The sequence below is a fragment of the Bison bison genome, unplaced genomic scaffold, assembly GCF_000754665.1.
Source record: "Bison bison bison isolate TAMUID 2011002044 unplaced genomic scaffold, Bison_UMD1.0 scf7180017864492, whole genome shotgun sequence".
Lineage (NCBI taxonomy): Eukaryota > Metazoa > Chordata > Mammalia > Artiodactyla > Bovidae > Bison > Bison bison.
The window spans coordinates 3,536,422-3,556,243 of record NW_011495051.1 but is presented as its reverse complement, the minus strand read 5'-3'; the positions used below and the strand labels follow the sequence as shown (position 1 = coordinate 3,556,243).

The following is a 19,822-nucleotide window of genomic DNA, read 5'->3' as shown; positions in this document are numbered from 1 at the left end:
CCCAAGGGCCTGGGTGAGCAGACCCGCCCCGCCGCAGGTCACAGTGAGGAGCGGTACCAAGCCCCCTCTGTGCTGCCAAAGCCAAGCTGTGCCACCTCTGCTAGGGTGTCATCAAGCCCAGCGGGAATTCAGCCTGCCAGCAGCCTGTGAACCTATGACATTTGTGTGCAATCTGGAGTTATTTTCTTTTTTTATTTCGGCTGTGCTGTGTCTTCGTTGCCATGCTCAAGCTTAAGTTGCCCTGTGGCAGGTGGGATCTTAGTTCCTGGACCGAGGATGGAGGCTGTGTTCCCTGCATTGGAAGGCAGATTCTCAACCACTGGACCACCAGGGAAGTCCCCAAACTTGATTTTTAATAGGTAGAAACCCCGGGCAGGTGAGAGAAGGCTATCAGATGCTTTTATTTACATAGTTCTCTTTGGTTCTTTTTAAAATTCTTTTTATTTGGCTGCACCAGGTCTTTGTTGTGGTACGTGGCATCTAGTACCCTGACCAGGGACTGAACCTGGGCCCCCGCATTGGAAGTGTGGAGTCTTAGCCACTGGACCACCAGGGAAGTCCCGGTTCTTTTTTTTTTCTAAATTAAATCTCAAGTGTATGAAAAGAGTCAAGACAACAAGTCCAAAGCCTTGTCACGTGGATGTCCTTCAGCCAGCAGAGCAGAGGGCAAAGAATTTCATCTGGGGCTTCTCGGTGTAATCAAAATACACGTTTGTTCTTGAACTTGAGGATCTGTCTCTTGGCACACAAAGGGGGTAAGTTGCTTTGGAAGTCGAAGGTAGAGAGGGGAACAGCTGACTGTTGGGTGGAAGCCTTTGGCTTTTTCAGGGCAGCTGAAACCAAACAGAAATGCTGCCCTGGATCTGGGGTCCTAATCTACTAGCCAGCCCAGCAGGCCATGGAGAGGCAAAAGGGAGTGGTGAGGACTGTGGCAGAGCAAAGACAGGCCGCCTCTGCAGCTTCACCAACGGGCAGTGCAGGTGAGTTTTCTAGAGTTTTCAAGATCCACTGATAGATTGGGACATGCAATTTCCTTGGTTTCAAGTGTTGGCAACTAATTCCAAATGTCTCAAACACTGAATGAGGCTAAGCAAACCCATCTTCTCACCTAATACGGCCTGCAGCCCTCCTGTTGGCAGTGTTTCCCCTAAACAGACCAGATTCTACAGAAATGGACACTGTTCCCCCTCCCTCGGGGTGCTCAAAACAACCCGACACAGCCAGACCTGCAGGGGGCTTCACAATCTTTTACAACCTGTGCCCACTTCCAACCAACAGATTGCAGATACACCCCCCACACCCCCACGTGTCCATCCATGCCCCAAGTTAAGCATTGTCCCACCTGCTGGGTGTTGCCAAAGCCAAGGTTTGTTGAGCTTTGTCTCTGAGGCCTGTCTTATAAAAACAAGTGTTTATGTGTATTTGTTTTCCAAATATGAAATGATCCTTTAAAAACAGGCATGTGTCTCAGATGGCTTTCCCAACGGCCTTCATCGGAGGCGCACTCTGACCACTCCCTCCTGGGAGTCAGGGCCACGATGCCAAGCAGACAGAGGGGCATCCTCACCAGTAGGCCTGAGCCCACCACAGCCCTCACCACGGCTCCCTGGCGTCATTTTCTGAGCTGCGGAGCAAAGTGCCCAGCCTGGGAGGCTGAGACAACGGAAGCTTGTTTGCTTAGCTCAGGAGGCCCGACATCAAGGTGTGGGCTGGGCCGGTGTCCCAGGCTCTCTCCCAGCTTTTGGTGCTGGCTTGCAGCTCTTGGCATTCCTTGTCTTACAGACACATCCGCCCAGTCTCTGCCTCCACCTTCACATAGCATTCTCCCTCTTGACTCTGTGCACATGTCCCCTTCTCAAAAGGACCCCAAGTCATGGTGGATTAGGGGCTGCCTGGCTCCAATATGAACTCATGGCAACCAATTACATCAGCAATCACCCAATTTTCAGATCAGGTCACATTCACAGGTCCCAGGGGTTAGGACTTCATCCGGGAAATGGGAGGTGGGGTGGGGTGAGACAGTTCACTCTGTAACACCCCCTTTCTCCTGGTTCCCTGTGACCCTCTCTGCGGGAATGAAAAAGCCCAAGTAACACTGAAGTGAGAAGCCCCCAGCTGTCAGAGACACCCAGTGATTTGAGGGGTACAGACGGTGGCTTAAGGGGCATAGTTCAGATGGTGCCAGAGCAGGCAGGGGTCTCCAGGTGCCTGGGAGAGGCCGCAGGCACAGGCAGACTGAGCCGGGCTCTAAGCCCGGTGAGACTGGGCCCGAGGACAGGGGACCCGGGTCTTTGGAGCTGCACAGTCACCTGTGTGTGTGTGTTGGGCGAGGGGTGATTGGCCAGAGTCAGACAGGAAGGAAAGGGTTAGCTCTGTCCCACTTAAAGCTGCGCCCCCTGCAAGCAACCGCAGCGGTTCGGAGGTTGTCATATGCTGTCCTCATCCAGCATCCGGGTGAGGCCGTCGCAGATCCGGCGCAGGTGGGAGCGGTAGGGCTCGGCGGGGCTGTAGAGCGCCGCCAGGAAGTCGCAGTCGGCCAGGTGGCCAAACACGTGGTTGATGCGGCCGTGGGACTTGGCGGTCAGGTGCGCGCCGGCCGCCTGGTGCAGCAGGTCCCGGCACTCGAGCAGGGCGGCGGCCAGCACGCGCCGGTCGAAGGTGAAGTCCACCTGGTGGAAGCTGACAGCGGTCATGGCCAGGCGGCGCGCCTGCTGCCGCAAGCGCTGCAGCCACGCCAGCTCCTCGGCGCCCAGCTGCCCGGCGCGCAGCAGGACGCCCAGCTTCACCGCCACCTTGACCAGGTTCTTGACCAGCTTCTGGGCCTCCTTGCGGCTGCGGGTGAACTCCTTGGTGGCGCGGTACAACTCGTCCAGCACCTCGCTGCTGGTGTCGTCAATGAAGGCGGACGCCACTGCCCGGGAGGCCATCTTGCTCAGGAGCTTCTTCTGGGCCTGGAGGGCCAGGCTCTTAGTGCTGAAGGTGTCCATCTGTCCTGCGAGGGGAGACACACAGACCTGCCGTCAGCCCGCGGGGCCCAGCTGTGAGGGGCTTTCAGGGGCAGGCAGCTAATGCTGGAGATCTGTCTTCCCCATCCGAGAAATGGGCGCGCGCCACCAGCCTATCCCCAGGGGAGCCCACGTACCCACACCACAGAGGTACTGGGTGTGCAGAGCTGACTGGGAGACCTTTCCTCCCCCCTGCACCAAACACAGCAAGTGCCGCCATCTGCGATGCTGCAAGAGCCGTTAGCAGGGGCTCCTCAGCAGATCAAGAAGGCCCTGGACAAAGGGACAGGTAACAAGATGGGGAGGGAATCCCAGGCAGGAAGATTACGGAGCTCCAAGGCCTAGGGAAGAGAAATTCAGAGTTGTTGGAGGACCGGATGCAGAAACTTGTGAACAAATAGCAAAAGCTATTTTTAGGAAAAGCTTGTAAAAACAAACAACATTCACACTGAAGAGATAATGACCCAAGGGACCCTAAGGGACCTAAGGGAATTTGTTTCTTAAAGGAATTAATGTGTAGTGGTGAAATCTGGGCAGGGCCTTCTGTTATGGTTTATTACAGAATATAGATCCCTGTGTTATACCCTAGGACCTGTGGTTTAGCCATTTCTGTAAACAATACTTTGCACCTACTTTTCCCAAACTCCCAACTAATCCCAGACTTGCAACTGCAAGTCTGTTGTCTATGTCTTTATTTTTGGCTGTTCTGGGTCTTTGTTGCTTCGTGGGCTTTCTCTAGTTGTAGCAGGTGGGGGCTACTCTAGTTGCGGATCACAGACTTCTCATTGCGATGGCTTCTTTTTTTTCTGAGCTTGGGCTCTAGGCACATAGGGTTCAGTAGTTGTGACAGACAGGCTTAGTTGCTCCATGGCATGTCGGATCTTCCAAGATCAGGGATTGAACCTGTGTCTCCTGCATTGGCAGGCAGATTCTTAAACTGCTCCACCAGGGAAGTCCTGTTCTCTATGTCTGTGGGTCTGTTTCTGTTTCGTTCAGTTCAGTTCATTCACTCACTCATGTCCCATCTTTGCGACCCCATGGACTGCAACACTGCCAGGCTTCCCTGTCCATCACCAACTCCCAGAGCTTGCTCAGACTCATGTCCATCGAGTTGGTGATGCCATCCAACCATCTAATCCTCTGTCTTCCTCTTCTCCTCCTGCCTTCGATCTTTCCCACATCAGGGTCTTTTCCAGTGAGTTAGTTCTTGCATCAGGTGGCCAAAGTATTGGAGCTTCAGCTTCAGCATCAGTCCTTCCAGTGAATATTCAGGACTGATCTCCTTTAGGATGGACTGGTTGGATCTCCTTGCAGTCCAAGGGACTCTCAAGAGTCTTCTCCAACACCACAGTTCAAAGACATCAATTCTTCCGCGCTCAGCTTTCTTTATAGTCCAACTCTCACATCCATACATGACTACTGGAACAACCATAGCTTTAACTAGACAGACCTTTGTAGGCATAGTAATGTCTCTGCTTTTTAATATGCTGTCTAGGTTGGTCATAGCTTTTCTTCCAAGGAGCAAGCGTCTTTTAATTTCCCGGCTGCAGTCACCATCTGCAGTGATTTTGGAGCCCCCAAAAATAGTCTGTCACTGTTTCCATGTTCCCCATCTATTTGCCATAAAGTGATAGGACAAGATGCCATGATTCTAGTTTTCTGAATGTTGAGTTTTAAGCCAGCTTTTTCACTCTCCTCTTTCACTTTCATCAAGAGGCTCTTGAGTTCTTCATTTTCTGCCATAAGGGTGGTGGTATCTGCGTATCTGAGGTTATTGATATTTCTTCCGGCAATCTTGATTCCAGCTTGTGCTTCTTCAGCCCAGCATTTCTCATGATATACTCTGCATATAAGTTAAATAGGCAGGGTGACAATATACAGCCTTAACGTACTCCTTTCCAGATTTGGAACCAATCTGTTGTTCCATGTCCAGTTCTACTTGATGCTTTTTGACCTGCATACAAGATTTCTCAGGAAGCAGGTAGGGTGATCTGGTGTTCCCATCTCCTGAAGTATTTTCCACAGTTTGTCCTGATCCACACAGTCAAAGCATAGTCAATAATAGCAGTAGTAGATGTTTTTCTGGAACTCTTGCTTTTTCGATGATCCAGTGGATGTTGGCAATTTGATCTCTGGTTCCTCTGCCTTTTCTAAATCCAGCTTGAACATCTGGAAGTTCACAGTTCACATACTGTTGAACCCTGGCTTGGAGAATTTTGAGCATTACTTTACTAGCATGTGAGATGAATGCAACTGTGTGGTAGTTTGAACATTCTTTGGCATTGCCTTTCTTTGGGATTTGAATGAAAACTGATCTTTTCCAGTCCTGTGGCCACTGCTGAGTTTTCCAAATTTGCTGGCATACTGAGTGCAGTACTTTCATAGCATCATCTTTTAGGATTTGAAATAGCTCAACTGGAATTCCATCACCTCCACTAGCTTTGTAGTGATGCTTCCTAAGGCCCACTTGACTTCACATTCCAGGATGTCTGGCTCTAGGTGAGTGATCACACCGTGATTATCTGGGTCATAAAGATCTTTTTTGTATAGCTCTCCTGTGTATTCTTGCCACCTCTTCTTAATATCTTCTGCTTATGTTAGGTCCATACCATTTCTGTCCTTTTTTGTGCCCATCTTTGCATGAAATGTCCCCTTGGTGTCTCTAAATGTCCCCTTGGTGTCTCTCAATGTCCCCTTGGTGTCTTTGTTTTGTAGACAAGTTCATTAGTGCCATAGGTCCCACATATAAGTGGTAGCGTACATGGTATTTGTCTTTCTCTGACTTAGTCCTCTTAGTAGGAGAACCTCTGGGTCTGTCCATGTTGCTGCCTATGGCATTATTTCATTCTTTTTATGGCTGAGTGATAGTCCATTGTATATGTAAACCACATCTTTATCCACTCATCTATTGACGCACATTTGGTGGCTCCCATGTCCTGGCTGCTATGAACATTGGGCTGCATGTATCTTTTTGAGTTATAGTTTTGTCCAGGTATGTGCCCAGGAGTGGGATTGCTAGATCATCTGGCAGCGCTATTTTTAGATTTTTGAGGAACCTGCATACTGTTCTCCATAGTGACTGCACCAATTTCCATTTTCACTAATAGTATGGAAGGGTTCCCTGTTCTCCACACCCTGTCCAGCATTTACTATTGACCTTTAACGATGGCCATTCTAAGAGGATGACAGAGGCTGAGATGGCTGGATGGCACCACTGACTCGATGGACATGAGTTTGAGCAAGCTCCGGGAGTTGGTGATGGACAGGGAGGCCTGGCGTGCTGCAGTCCATGGGGTCACAAAGAGTTGGACAGGACCGAGCAACTGAACTGAACTGATTCTAAGAGGTGTGGGGTGATACCTCATTGTAGTTTTGATTTGCATTTCTCTTCTATCAGCGATGTTGAGCATCTTTTATTGTGCCTATTGGCCATCTGAATGTCTTTGAAGAAATGTCTATTTAGGTCTGTCCATTTTCTGATTGGGATGTTTGTTTTTTCTGTTACTGAGTTGTATGAACTGATTATATATTTTGGATATTAATGAGTAGGGCCTTCTGAATCCCACTACACGTGAGCCCTGGCTCCAGCCTCACAAACCCACTGTAGCCTTGCTGTGAGCTGAGAAGGGCTCAGGATGAGTGAGTACAGGGGGTCCTGGCCTCATTGCACAGCTCCATGAGACAGGGTCCCAGCCCCAGCCTCAGGCTGTTCAGGGTGGAGGAGGAGCGCAGTTAGCAACCCCCCATCTCCCCAACCCCGTGAGTTTACAGCAGACATCCCTAAGGCCTTAGTCAGGCCCTGGATGAGTCAGAGGGCAGCAGCTGGCTGGGGTTCCCCAGGGCCATTTGTGGGGTTTTTGGAAGCACAGCGTTCTGATGACTCCTCTGATACAGAAACACTGACATGCATCAGCTTCCACCTAGGAAAGGACCGGGCAGGTGGCCAAGGTGAGTGGCAGGCTGGTGCTCTTGGAATAGCAGCCACGCCTCTGACTGCAGAAGCCTGGATTTCTGCCTGTCCCTTATGTCCTGCCTACCATGGCCATCTTCCAGATTTCTCAGGCTCTGAAGCCTCCCCCTCAGCACCAGAATTCTTCCTAAATTGAACATCTGGGCATAGTCCTTTCCTTCTAAGAACCAGCTGGAAGCTCCTCATGGCTCTTGAGACCAAGCCCCACACTCCATTTGGATCCCTGCCTCTTCCCTGGTGAACTCCTATACATCCCTCAATACCTTAGCCCCCAAACCCCTGCCTCTTCCTTGGTGGACTCATATATATGCCCCAAAGCCCTGGCCTCCAAGCCCCTGCCTCTTCCCCTGGCAGCTTCATCCTTCAGCTCAGCCTGGACACCACCTCTAGGAAGCCATCCCTGAACAGCCAAACTGACAGTGAGGTCCCTCCTATGAGTCACCCAGCACCCAGGCATCCCCCATCCCTGCTGCACACCCTGGCTTTGCTGCCTCAGTGGTCTGCCTCACCACAGGTCCCAGGGGACAAAATGGCGTGATTCCCTATCCACTCTGTTTCTGGAGACTCCAGAAACATCTGTCCAATGAATGAGGTAGCCTGAGACCCGCCCCCAGCCCTCCCCCGCTGCTGCCCCAGGCTCTGGTCAGAATCCACCCCACCCCAGCTGCAGGCCAGCCAGACCAGGAATGCCATGTGGGTGCCCACTCAGCCACGGGAGCCCCCACAAAGCCCCTCTTTGTGTGAGCTCAGACGCCGGGAGGAGTCCAACCCTCAGCCTCCCTCTTGCTGCCCACAGAGGTCAGGATAGGCCTGGTGATGAATGACCTGGGCCTCCCTGCCCCCTACACCAGTCTCAGACCCTGTCCACAGGCTGGGGCCAGAGCGGGGTGCGAGTGACTCAGCATCACATGGCAGGCCCTGAGCAGTGGCCGGTGCCTGTTTCACAACTTCTGCCTGGTATTCTACTGAGCTTGCCCATTTGCAGAAGAAACCAGGCTCAGGGAGGCTTAGCCATTTCCCCAAGGCCACACAGCAACACAGGGACCACCTGCCCCACCCTCTCTGCACCCCAGCTACCTCTGCCTTTCCTAGTTGATTCCTGGGAGTCAGCCTCAGTCTTGGGGTGCTGGGAGATATCCCCTGTGACAAAACCAGCCCTGATATCTGAGGCCTGCTCCTGGCTCTGACCATGTGGCCAAGCAACATAACTGCCCTATGCCTCCGTTTCCTCTGTAAAATGGAAGATGGTGACTGTCAGGATGGAGAACTGACTCCATCCCAGGGCAGAAACTTGTGGCCAACCTGAGAGCCCCCCCAACCCCCAGGCTGTGAGCTTTCCCTGGGCAAGAGGCTGGACCACTGTCTTGACTTCTGACCTTCAAGCTCTGCGTCCTTTAGCTCTCTGAAAAGACCTATTTCTCTATATTCTCAGCAAGGATGCCTTCTCAACAATTTCTCTAGAACAGTCTATTCTTTTTCTTTTTGATCACACTAGGTGGCATATGGGATCTTAGTTCCTGGGATCAAATCCACACCCCCTGCATTGCAAGCACAGAGTCTTAACCACTGGACCGCCAGGGAAGTCTCTAGGGCATTCTATTCTGTTCCCTCTATGGGCACCCCTCCTGCTCTCATCACCTGTAAACTGCTCCCCATTCAAGTCTCAGAGTTACTGTCACCTCCTCCCGTAAGACTCCCGGATGTCCCAGGCTGTGCCGGGTGCCCTTTTGGCTCCCATGGTTCCATGGGTGTCCGTCCTCCATTGCAGCCCTGAGTGCTTGGTTTCAGTGTCCATCACGCCAGGCCTGAGGGTGTGGGCAGGGGCTGTATGTTTCTTGCTCTGGCGGCCAGCCTGGGGCCTAGTACCCAGCAGGCACCCAGTAAGTGTGTGTTGAATGAATAAGGGGAGGGATGTCTGCAGACATTGGAACCCAGAGGGAACTCCCAACACCCTGGGTCCCCCAGTTTACAAATGGACAAACTGAGTCTCAGAGACAGGAGAAGGCCTTTCCCTAGATCCCAAGAACCCTGGCACTCAGGTCTTTCTGCCCTATTCCATTACTGTGTGACCCCAGGCAGGGCTCTGCCCCTCTCTGGGCCTTGACCTTCCAGTCTGCAAGTCCTGAGCTTGTGCATGTTGGTTCAGAGGGGAGGCTGGTCCTATTTACTGGCTTCACCCCACCCTACCCTGCCAAGCATAGGAGGAAGAGGGGTGGGGGGTGGAGTGGGAGACTCCACACTCTTAGCCCCTCCGGCCAGTCCCCAGATCTGTGACACCTGGACCAGCCCAGCTGCATGGTAGCCGCCCCCCCTTCTCCTCCATCCATTGTTCTATCAGAAACGCCACCCCCTCTAAGCAGCCAGACAGGGAGATGACTACTCTCCCGGGGGAGCACTCTGGGGACCAAAATAGACCCCAGCCTTCCTTCCTGCCAGCTGTGCTCATCCAGGTCCAAGGGCAGGCCAGCCGGGAGGGGCCTGGCGGGGGCAGGGCCTTCCCAGGGTCTGCCCAGCGGACCCAATGCCAGATCACCCCACTGCCATCACGAGCCAGAAATGCCCAATGAAGCCAGGGCTCGACTGGAACGCTCATTCAGGTTCTCAGTGAGTGTTTATTCAGCACCAGCTGTGTCCCAGGGCTGGGGATATGTGTGCTAAGTCGCTTCAGTCCTGTCTTACTCTTTGTGACTCCATGGACTGTAACCCTCCAGGCTCCTCTGTCCATGGGATTTCACAGGCAAGAATACTGGAATGGGTTGCCATTTCCTCCTTTAGGGGATCTTCCTGACCCAGGGATTGAACCCGGTTCTCCTGCTCGTCAGGCAGATTCTATAGCTGGACCAGAAGAGACTGGGTCCCTGCCTCCCCAGGCCTGCCAGATCCCGTGCCACCTCCTTGTTCCAAAATAATTTGGGTGCCCTCACTTCCCTGAAACAGAGTCCACAGGCAGCATTGTCCACCCACCAGTATAAAAATAAAATTAATAGGTGGTGAGAACAGTGAGCAGGATTGTACAGGCGAACTCTGGAATATTTCTTTAAAAAAAATTTTTTTTTTTGGCCATGCCGCACAGGATGCAGGATCTTAGTTCCCCAAACAGGGATAGAACCTGTGCCCCCAGCATTTGGAGTTGGGAATCTTAGCCACTGGACCACAAGGGAAGTCCCTGGAGTGTTTCAGGTTCTGTGCCTCCATCTGGGTTTACACGAATGTAAAAAGTCATTACAGTGGGTGGTTGCAAAGCAATGTGAATACACTAAAACCCAGCGAATTGTAAACCTTCAAGGGGTGAATTTTATGGGGTATGAATTAGATCTCGATTTAAAAAAACCCGACATTTCTCCAAAGAAGGTATACAAATGGCCAATAAGCAGGTGAAAAGATGCTTAACATCACTGGCTAGGAGGAAAATGGAAGTCGAGCTCATAATATAATACCTCACCCCATAAGAACGGCTACTGCCAGAAATACAGACAATAAACAGGGCTGGCGAGGCTGGGAGAAACAAGCCCTCATCCAAGGCTGGTAGAAACAGAAGATGGTGCAGCTACCATGGGAAACCGTTTTCTGGCAGGTCCTCGAACAAACACAGTTACCACATGACCCAGCGATTCTGCTCCTAAGCATCAACCTCGCCCAAGAAATGAAAATATATGTTCGCGTAGAAACGTACACACACGTGGGCATAGATAGCAGCACATTTGTACTAGCCAAAACACGGAAATGACACAAACACCCACCCACATACAGATGGACAATCAAATGTGGTCCCTCCACACACGGGAGCATCACTCAGCCCTGAAAAGGGGTGAAGCCCTGACACTCGCTACCACATGGATGGACCCTGGGAACACAGTGCTCAGTGAGAGATGCAGACACAGAAGGACGCACAGGGTGTGACTCCACTGACGGGAAGCGTGCAGAGCAGGCCGATCCGCAGACACAGTGGGTTCCTGTTGTCAGGGGCTGGGGAGCACAGAATGGAGAGTGATTGCTAATGGAAACAGGATGTCTTCTGGGGGTAGAAGAATGTTTTGGAATGTGAACACTTTAGTGAATTTTACAATACGTGAATTATACATCATCAAGCTGAACACTCACTGCGCCTGTATCCAGGGGACATATTTTATACCTTTGTGCCCCTTACTATATATTTGTTGTTGTTTAGTCACTAAGTTGTGTCTGACTCTTTGTGAAACCCTGGACTGTAACCCGCCAGGTGTCTCTGTCCATGGGATTTCCCAAGCAAGAATACTGGAGTGGATTGCCAGGAATCAAACTGACAGGCGGATTCTTTACCGCTGAGCCACCAGGGAAGCCTATATAGATATAATGCCTTACTTTAAAAATGTTAAATAGGGTTTTCCTGATGTCTCGGTGGTAAAGAATCTGCTTGTCAATGCAGGAGAAATGGGTTTGATCCCTGATCTGAGAGCATCTAAGCCCACGTGCCACAACTACTGAACCTGTGTTCCAGAGCCTGGGAGCTGCGACTACTGAGCCCACGAGCCACAGCTACTGAAGCCCATGCGCCCTAGGGCCCGTGCTCTGCATCGAGAAGCCGCAGCAATGAGCAGCCTGCGCCTCAACTAGAGAGTAGCCCCTGCTTGCCCCAACTACAAAAAGCCCACACAGCAACAAAGGCCCAACACAGCCAAAAATAATAAATAATTTTTAAAAAATGTTAAATAAATTGGGACTTCCCTGATGGTCCAGGGGTTAAGACTCTGTGCTTCTAATCCTGGAGGTGTGGGTTCAGTCTCTAGCTGGAGAACTAAGATCCCACATGTTTCATGGCCAAAAAAAAACAAACATAAAATAGAACCAATATTGTAACAAAATTCCAACAAAGACTTTAAGAGCTTCCCCTGGTGGCTCAGTAATAATAAATCTGCCTAAATGCAGGAAACATGGGTTTGATCCCTGATGCGGGAAGACCCCACATGCCGCAAAGCAACTAAGCCCATGAGCCACGACCATCGAGCCTGTGCTCTGGAGCCCGGGAACGGCAACTTCTGAAGCCCGAGCGCCCTCGAGCCCAACCTCCACAACAGGGGCAGTCACTGCAATGAGAAGCCCGAGCACTGGAGCAACTAGAGAAAAGCCCGCGCAGCAATGGAGACCCAGCACAGCCAAAAACAAACAAAATTATAAAGTAAATAGATAAATGAAAACGGTCCACATAAGAAAACAAAAATCTTCAAAAAAAGAAAACCTCAGGCCCACTGCACTCAAGGATGGAGTGAATCTGTCAGAGGTTTGCCCCTTAATGAAGCATCGCAGTGAACATGTAGATACAAATTTCTATCAAAAAAAGAACTCCAAAGGTACCATCTGTTTGTAGGACATATGGCAGGTTAACCTTAAAAATGCATTCCAGTATACATCAGGTGCAGACAAATACTGTTTGACTCCACTTATACCTAGAATAGTCAAATTCATAGAAAGTACATTGGTAGATGCCAGGACGTGAGGAAGTTGTGAGCTGAGGGGCCGCCCTGAACATGGCTGGATGCCTGGTGTCCCTGGTCCCTGCCCCCGGAATGCAAGCACATCCCGTTATTATCACAAGTGGGGGGAAAAGCCCTCTGAATTTCCAAAACAGCCACCTAAGAGGGGTCACCCCTGCTGGAAGGAGGAGACAGCAGGAACCAATGAACATGGAATAAACAGGATAATTTCAGAGACGAATAAGGCCTGGGTGGGAAGCAGTGACGGCCAGGGATGGCAGGTGACCTAGGCCAGTGGTCAGCAAGTTTTCCTGGAGGAGGAGCCCCTGCAGCTGGGACTGGAAGGGCGGGGTCTGAAGAAAGGTGAGCCAGGCAGAGGGAACAGCAGGTGCAAAGGCCCTGGGGCAGGGCAGTGCAGAGAGGAGACGGAAGGCTGGTCCCCAGCCTCCGAGGAGCCCACTGTCCAAGTCCTCCCACAGCTCTGAGGTCTCCCCACCGAGACTCCAGACTAGCCCCAGCCCCCGAGGGCAGCTTTCCCATCTGTGAAATGAGTGTCCAGTCACTGAGTCCCTGACTCTGTCAACTCCTGTTCTCTATGTTCTTCTCAGAACCCTGGCCTTCCATCCCTACCTCAGACTTTTGCCCTCTGCCAACCCCACTTTGTCTCTTTGGCTCTGACCTTTGTCCTTGCCCCCATTTTGGACACTCCAGCTCCTAAACTGACCAGACATTGACCTGGAGCCTCGGACTGCTCTAGACATGCAGCATCCTTTCCTTGCCCAGGCAGGGGCAGGGAGGCAGGACTCTGTGAACCCTCCCAGAGGGGAAGGGCACCCAGCCTGGCAGATCTGTTCCTGCCAATCCTTTCAGTCCCCAAACTCTGGAGGAGGGCCAACCCCCATCCCTGCCCCATCAGTGACCTTCCCCAGTTCATCTCCTCTCTCACTGTCCCTGCAACATGCTAGGCACGGTCCAGCCTTGGGGTCTCCACCAGGTGGGGAGACTCTCCCCACGGCCCTCCATCCAACCTGAACTGAGCACGCTGCGGGTGGCCTCTCCATGCACACATTCCCGGTGCTGGACGCTGGACATGGGGGTGATGGGGATTCCGCCCCAACTCCCAGGGGCCCTTCCTAGGCGCACTGGGAATGCTACATCTCATCCCATTCACCACCTGCTGGAAAGAGCCACCAGCTCTCCAGGGTTGGGGGTGGGGGGGATGTAGGCGTGTAGGTACATATGTATGTTTTCCATAAACCTTCCTGACATTAAGGATGTGTACCGTGCAACTTAAGAAAATAGCAAACCTCGCTGTAAATTTCATGCAGCCAGTTGATGCTCAATAAACATTCTCAGTGAGTTTTGCCTAATGCGGTGGTGGTGGTGGTGTTAAGTCACTAAGTCGTGTCTATTTTGTGACTCCATGGACTACAGCCCATCAGGCTCCTCTGTCCATGGGATTTCCCAGGCAAGAATACTGGAGTGGGTTGCTGTTTCCTCCTCCAGGGGATCTTCCTGACCCAGGGATCGAACCCATGTCTCCTGAATTGGCAGACGGGTTCTTTAGCACTGAGCCACCAGGGAACCCCAATTGTAAAACTGGTACCAATAGCCAATCTATGGTTGCTATGGATAAATGAAAGCAGTTCTGACATGGATGTTCCTGGATCTTCTCTTTCATACAAACAGAGAAAACTTGGACTTCACTTACTCGTCAGCCAGGTGACAGACTTTTTTGCAGAATCCAACAGTGGTTTTCCTATAGGAGGGAATATCCCTTCAAGGTTTTTTGTGCTATTTGAAAGCAAGCAACTAGAGACACACCACCCTTTAATTTTCATTATTGACATTACCTGGAATTATACCGGGGGTGGCAAACCCTGGCCAGCTGCCTGTTTTTGTAAAGTTTTATTGGCACTCAGCCATGCCAATTTGTGTACATATTAAAGCACAGCCTTGAATAGAGGGAACAGAGGCTGTACGGCTTGCAAAGCCAAAAATATTTACTATCTGGCCCTTTATAGAAAAAGGCTGGCCAACCTCTGGATTAGATGATGACTGAACAATACATCAAACCCTGATTTGTAGCATCTGCCAATATCCATGGTGTAAATTCTCTTGCCATGGCCAGTTTCAAGCTTCCAACCTGACCATGGAGTTGGAACAAACTGCTCACCATTTCCACCAAACAGAAATAACCTCGGGAGCATAGAGGTCATTGCACAATGCAGTAAAATAATTAGAAAGGATATATTTTTTCTTTTCTTGGCTGCACTGCCTGGCATGAGGGATCTTAGTTTCCAGACCAGAGATGGAACCTGTGCCCCCTTCATTGGAAGGTCGGAGTCTTAAGCACTGGGCCACCAAGGAAGTCCTGAAAGGGTTTTTGACCATTTATGACCTTTGCTTTTTTATAAGTTATTTTGAAGTATTTAAGTCACATACCATAAACTCCATGCTTTTAAAGTGTACAATTCAGTGGGTTTTATATATTCACTGACCTGGGTAACCATCACCACTATTTAATTCTGCAACATTCTCATCCCTCCAGAAAGAAACCCAAGCCCTTGAACTTCCCTGGTTGTCCAGTGGCTAAGATTCCAAGAATGGGACCCAGTTCAATCCCTGCTCAGGGAACTGGATCCCGCATGCATGGCATATAAGAGTTTGTAAGCCACAGCAAAGTTCAAAGATCCCAGTGCAACCAAGTAAATAAAATATATCTATATCTATATATTTTATTTATTATTCTTTCTTGGGAGAAGGAATGATGGATCTGCATTGTTGCACCTGGGCTTTAGTTGCGCCAAGTGGGGCCTACCCTTGGTTGCAGGGTGTGGGTTTCTCATTGCAGTGGCTTCTCTTGTTGGTGCACAGAGGCTCTAGGTGCTTGGGCTTCAGTAGTTGCAGCACGTGGGCTCAGTATTCGCAGCTCACAGGCTCTAGAGAGCAGGCTCAGTAGCTGTGGTGCTCGGGTTTAGTTGCCCTGAGACATATGGATCGTCCTAGACCAGAGATCAAACCAGTGTCCTCTGCATTGCAAGGCAGATTCTTAACCACTGGACCACCAGGGAAGTCCCTTTTTTTTTTTTTTAATAAATCCCATCCCCATCAGAAGTCACGCCCCATCCCCTCCTCCAGGCCCTGGCAACCACTAATTTACTTTCCATCTCCATGAATTTGCCTATTTTTTCATATAAATGGAATCACACAGTCTGTGTCTGGCTTCTCTCACTGGGCATCCCATTTTCAAGGTTTATCTGCCTTGTAACAAGTGTCAGGCCTTCACTCCTTTTTATGGCTGGATAGTATTCTGTAGCTCTGTGGGTGTTTTTCTTCTTTTTGGCAGTGCCATGCAGCTTGTGCCATTAATTTATCCACCAGGGATGGAACCTGGGTCCCCTGCAGTGAAAGCTGGGAGTCCTAACCGCTGGACCGCCAGGGAATTCCCATCCATACCTTTGTTTCAAATATAATGTATTTGACTGTAAGTTCACAGCCTGTCATTATTTAAAATTTATTTTTTCTTCCAGTTTTATTGACAGTCTGTCATTTTTAATAACGACTGGGTGGCAAAATTGGGATATTAACAACTGGGTGGCAAAATTCCTAACAGTACAGCAAGTGACTCCGATGATTGGGGTGAGGCCGGCTCCGGCATGCCACAGGTCCACAGAGCAGCCTGCCCTCCACATGAATTCTTCATGTCCCAACAAAGGGCATCAATAATTGATGGGCCTGCTCAGCGAGGCCAGGGCTACCACCTCACCTCTCTCCCTCAGCCCCGGCTGCGGGGGCCCAGGGAAGCCTGGGGTTGGGGTGGGGGCTCCGGGCCTCCGCCCTCCATGGTAAATGCCCCCACGATCCTTGTTCCCATTCCATACCCTCCGCCAATACCAGAGCACCTGCTGTTTCCAGCCAACACCAGGGTACCAGCTGCTTCCAGCCCTTTATCAACCATCACTCAGACCTCACATTTGGCGCCCATTTGGATATGTAGAAAGTGGGGCTGGGGGCTACCTGTTTGAGGTGGGGGCTGGGGAGGGGATACCAGTGGTTCTCAAACCGGGTTTCCCAGAGCCTTCGGGGGCCACCCCAAGGATGGGCAGGCTCTGCCTGCCTACCAGGCTGCGGCAAAAACTGAGACACTTTCCACAGTGGTCAGATCTCCACTGAAGAAAGATCAGGGATTGGGCGAGGGACGGGAGTTGGGGGTAAAGAATGGATGGGCAAAAATGAATGTTGGGAGACCGAAGCCCACCCCACTGCAGAGAAGGACAGGAGAGGCTGGGACTCAGTCTGATTTTTAACAGCAAGTGGCAGAGGTTCGAGGGTCACCCACCGGGAAGGACTGTGGACACAGCCCTTTAGAGTCCGGCTCCACCCACTTCTCACCTCTCCGCAGCCTCCATCCTGCCTCTGGTCCCCGTCCCCTGTCCCGGGTTCCTCTCCGGAGAAGCCGCCAGAGGGCGGTAGTGAACACCCGAGTCCCTCTCCTTTGCCCACAGCCCTTCAGGGCTCCCACCCCCCTCAAAGTAAAATCCCAAGTCCTCCCGTGGCCCACAAGGCCATGCACGACCTTCTCCGTCCCTTCCCTGCGCTCCCCTCCTTCCTCTCTCCCCCTCATTCACTTTGCTCCTGACACACAGGCCTCCTGGTTGTTCCACCAGCACATGGAGCCTGGTGCTGCCCCAGGGCCTTTGCATGGGTTGTGCCCTCTGCCTGGATTGCCCCTCGTCTCTGCATGGCTATTTCTTTCTTGCCATTGAGCTTCAATTCAAATCTCACTTTCTCAGGAGTCCCTCCCAAATTCCCCACCTCAACTAACTTCCCCATCCATCTGTCTCTCCAGTCCTTCATGCAATTACAGCTAAGCCTAATGTCTTTCTCTGGATGAATGTCTGTGAGCTGAATCCGGGTGGGAGGGAGGGGTGCACCACGTGGACCTGGGTCATTGCTGGGTCCTAGGCACCCTGCACCAGGCTTGGCTCACAGTAGGCACCCAGAACCAGTTTGTTGAATGAATAGATGGCCTTTCGGTGCCAGAAAGGAAGTCAGAGATGTCGTCCAAGGGCCCCACTATCCAGCCAGGGAAACTGAGGCAAAGAGAAAGACAGATATCCTAAGGTCACATAGAAGCAAAACACGAACCCTTCTGGAAGGGTCTCTTCCAGGTGGACACTCCCCAACCTCCACCGCCCCTTTGGACAGAAGGGAAAAGTGAGGCCGGGAGGATGGAGCCTTGGAAGATCCCAAGGACTTGGCCAGAGGTGCCTCCTGAATGCCTCACATGGTGAGATTCTGGAGGAAGTCGTCTGATGGAGGGGTATATGTGGGGGATTCTGGGGTGAAAGCCCGAGTTCTCTGTAAGGCCAAGTCCTGCCTGTCTCTAGGTCATCTCAGTCTGTAACACCTGGGGCTGAACCTGCACAAGCATGAGTCATTTCTTCAGCACCTGCCTTTGGAGCTATTTGCATGACAATAGCAGGAGTTCTGTCCTAGGCACCCTGTTGTGGCCCCATTTGACAGACAGGGACATTGAGACCTTCTGAATCCATCACATCAGATCACCAAGCAACCAAGAGGCCCCTCCCCTCCCCAGGCCTCAGATGAGGAAACAGGCTCAGGCAGCCCCTGACCTGCCCAAGGCCACACAGCAGAAAGGGATACCACAGGGCCTCCAACCTGTACCTGCCTGACTGGTCTTTTAACTTAGGGACCCCCACCCTCCATCAGAGTGGTGTTCGAGTCCCCAGTTTGCCTCCCCTCAAGAGATCTGGGCACTCACCCACCACTGGCGTCCCAGGCCACTGGGCCTGCCAAGTGGGAGAAGCTCAGCCCAGGTGTTCCTGTGGCTGGGACAACAGTTCTTTGTTCTGGTTTCCATAGGTACAGCGTCCCTGGGTCGGCTCCTCCTCCGCCCCTCCCAGCCACCCAGCTGCCCAGCCTTGGCCCCGCCGGCCCGTGGCCCGGCCCATCTAGGCAACTTGTTATGTTTTAAAGCTGGCTCCTGGGCACCTGGCATTCAGGTAGAAGGAACAGCTCCTGCAAAGGCCCTGAGGCAGGAGGGTGCCTGGTGCGTTGGTGGAGTGTGGCAGCTGTGTGGCTGGAGCAGAGTGAGTGAGGGGGGTGAGGAGGAGGAGGTGGGGACCAGGGGAGAGACATGCAGGGCCCATGTTCCTGTATTTAATCCTGCAAGCTGCCCTCACCCCTGGGGGAGTTATTATGTCCCTCAGACAAGAAACTGAAGCTGGGAGAATGGAATCAACTTGTTCAAGGTACTGGTGGTGAGCGGCAGAGCAGGAACTCCGGTTTGTCTGATTCCAAATTCTGAGCTCCCCAACCACTGGGCTGAACTGCCCTCACCCTGCTATGCTACCCACCCACCCTCAAACCCAGGATGTTCATCTCCCCCAGCTGGGCTGAGACCTGCTCAGGAAGTAACCTCAGAGGCCTGTTTACAGATGGGGCTGCCCCTCCTCCAGCTGAGCCCCCCCAGCTACAGGGAGTGGTGATGCACACAGATCTGGGTCAGGTCAACTGCCAATTACCTCAGTGACGAAGCCCCAGTTCACAGCTGACAAAACTGAGACCAAGGCTTCAGGCTACTGGGGACTCCCAGGTGGCCAGTCTGGGTGGGCCTGGCTCCGCACTCCCTCAGCTGCCTGGATCAGCCAGAAGTCACACACATCCTCACCTCCACGTCTTTGGCCTGGCTGCCCACACCTGGAATGCCCTCCTGGCTCTGGATTCTGGCCCTGGGACCTGGCACCCTGCACTGTGAAACGGGCAGAGTCCATCAGAGTCCTTGTTGTTGGGTGTGCTCTGGTCTCAGAGCACTACCCATGCGGGGGGTGGGGAGGAGGCAGATCAGATATGCCTCCCCTGACCCACAGAGCAAGAGAGACAGAGGGAAAGGGAGAAGAGAGAGGGAGATGGAAACTGAGGCAGGAATACTGATTGAAGGGGGATTGTCAGGGCAGAGGGAGCGAGAGAAACAGAGAGACCAAGTGGCCCCCGAGATATGCTGAGATGCGGGGCGGCCCAGCACCGCTCGCTTACCTGTTCTCTGGGATTCAGTCGTTGGTTCGACCGCCGAGGTTCTGTCCGGCCGCCTCGGAGAGGCCGTTGCTGTGGCTGCGAGACTCGTGCCGGAGGACTGGGACCCGGCGGGGCGGGGCAGGAAGCTCGGTCCCGCCCTCCAATTGCCCCGCCCTTCTCTGCGGCCCCGCCTCGCCCCCGCCCGCCCGAAAAGGGCCGCAGTGGGGCCGACGGAGGTGGGGGCGAGCGAGGACTTAGGCTCAGCCAATGGCAGCGCGGGCGGTGTACGAAGAGTCCAATGGGAGAAGGTTGCCGCGCGGGAGGGGTGGGGCCTGGGGCGGGGCCAGGCGGCTTGG

At 52.3% G+C, this 19,822-nt stretch overlaps 1 protein-coding gene across 1 annotated transcript; it reads right to left on the bottom strand.

Moving 5' to 3' along the window:
* Positions 1 to 422: 422 nt before the first annotated feature.
* On the bottom strand, positions 423 to 19,610 carry TNFAIP8L1 (tumor necrosis factor, alpha-induced protein 8-like 1). Its single transcript, XM_010828159.1, has 2 exons — positions 19,488 to 19,610; positions 423 to 2,992 (listed from the first exon to the last, which is right to left on the bottom strand). The coding sequence occupies exon 2, from the start codon at positions 2,985 to 2,987 to the stop codon at positions 2,427 to 2,429; it is 561 nt and encodes a 186-aa protein (XP_010826461.1). The 5' UTR covers positions 2,988 to 2,992; positions 19,488 to 19,610; the 3' UTR covers positions 423 to 2,426.
* Positions 19,611 to 19,822: the final 212 nt, after the last annotated feature.

Coding starts and splice junctions, on each gene's coding strand:
- TNFAIP8L1 (XM_010828159.1), bottom strand. CDS start 2,987: ATGGACACCTTCAGCACTAAGAGCCTGGCCCTCCAGGCCCAGAAGAAG.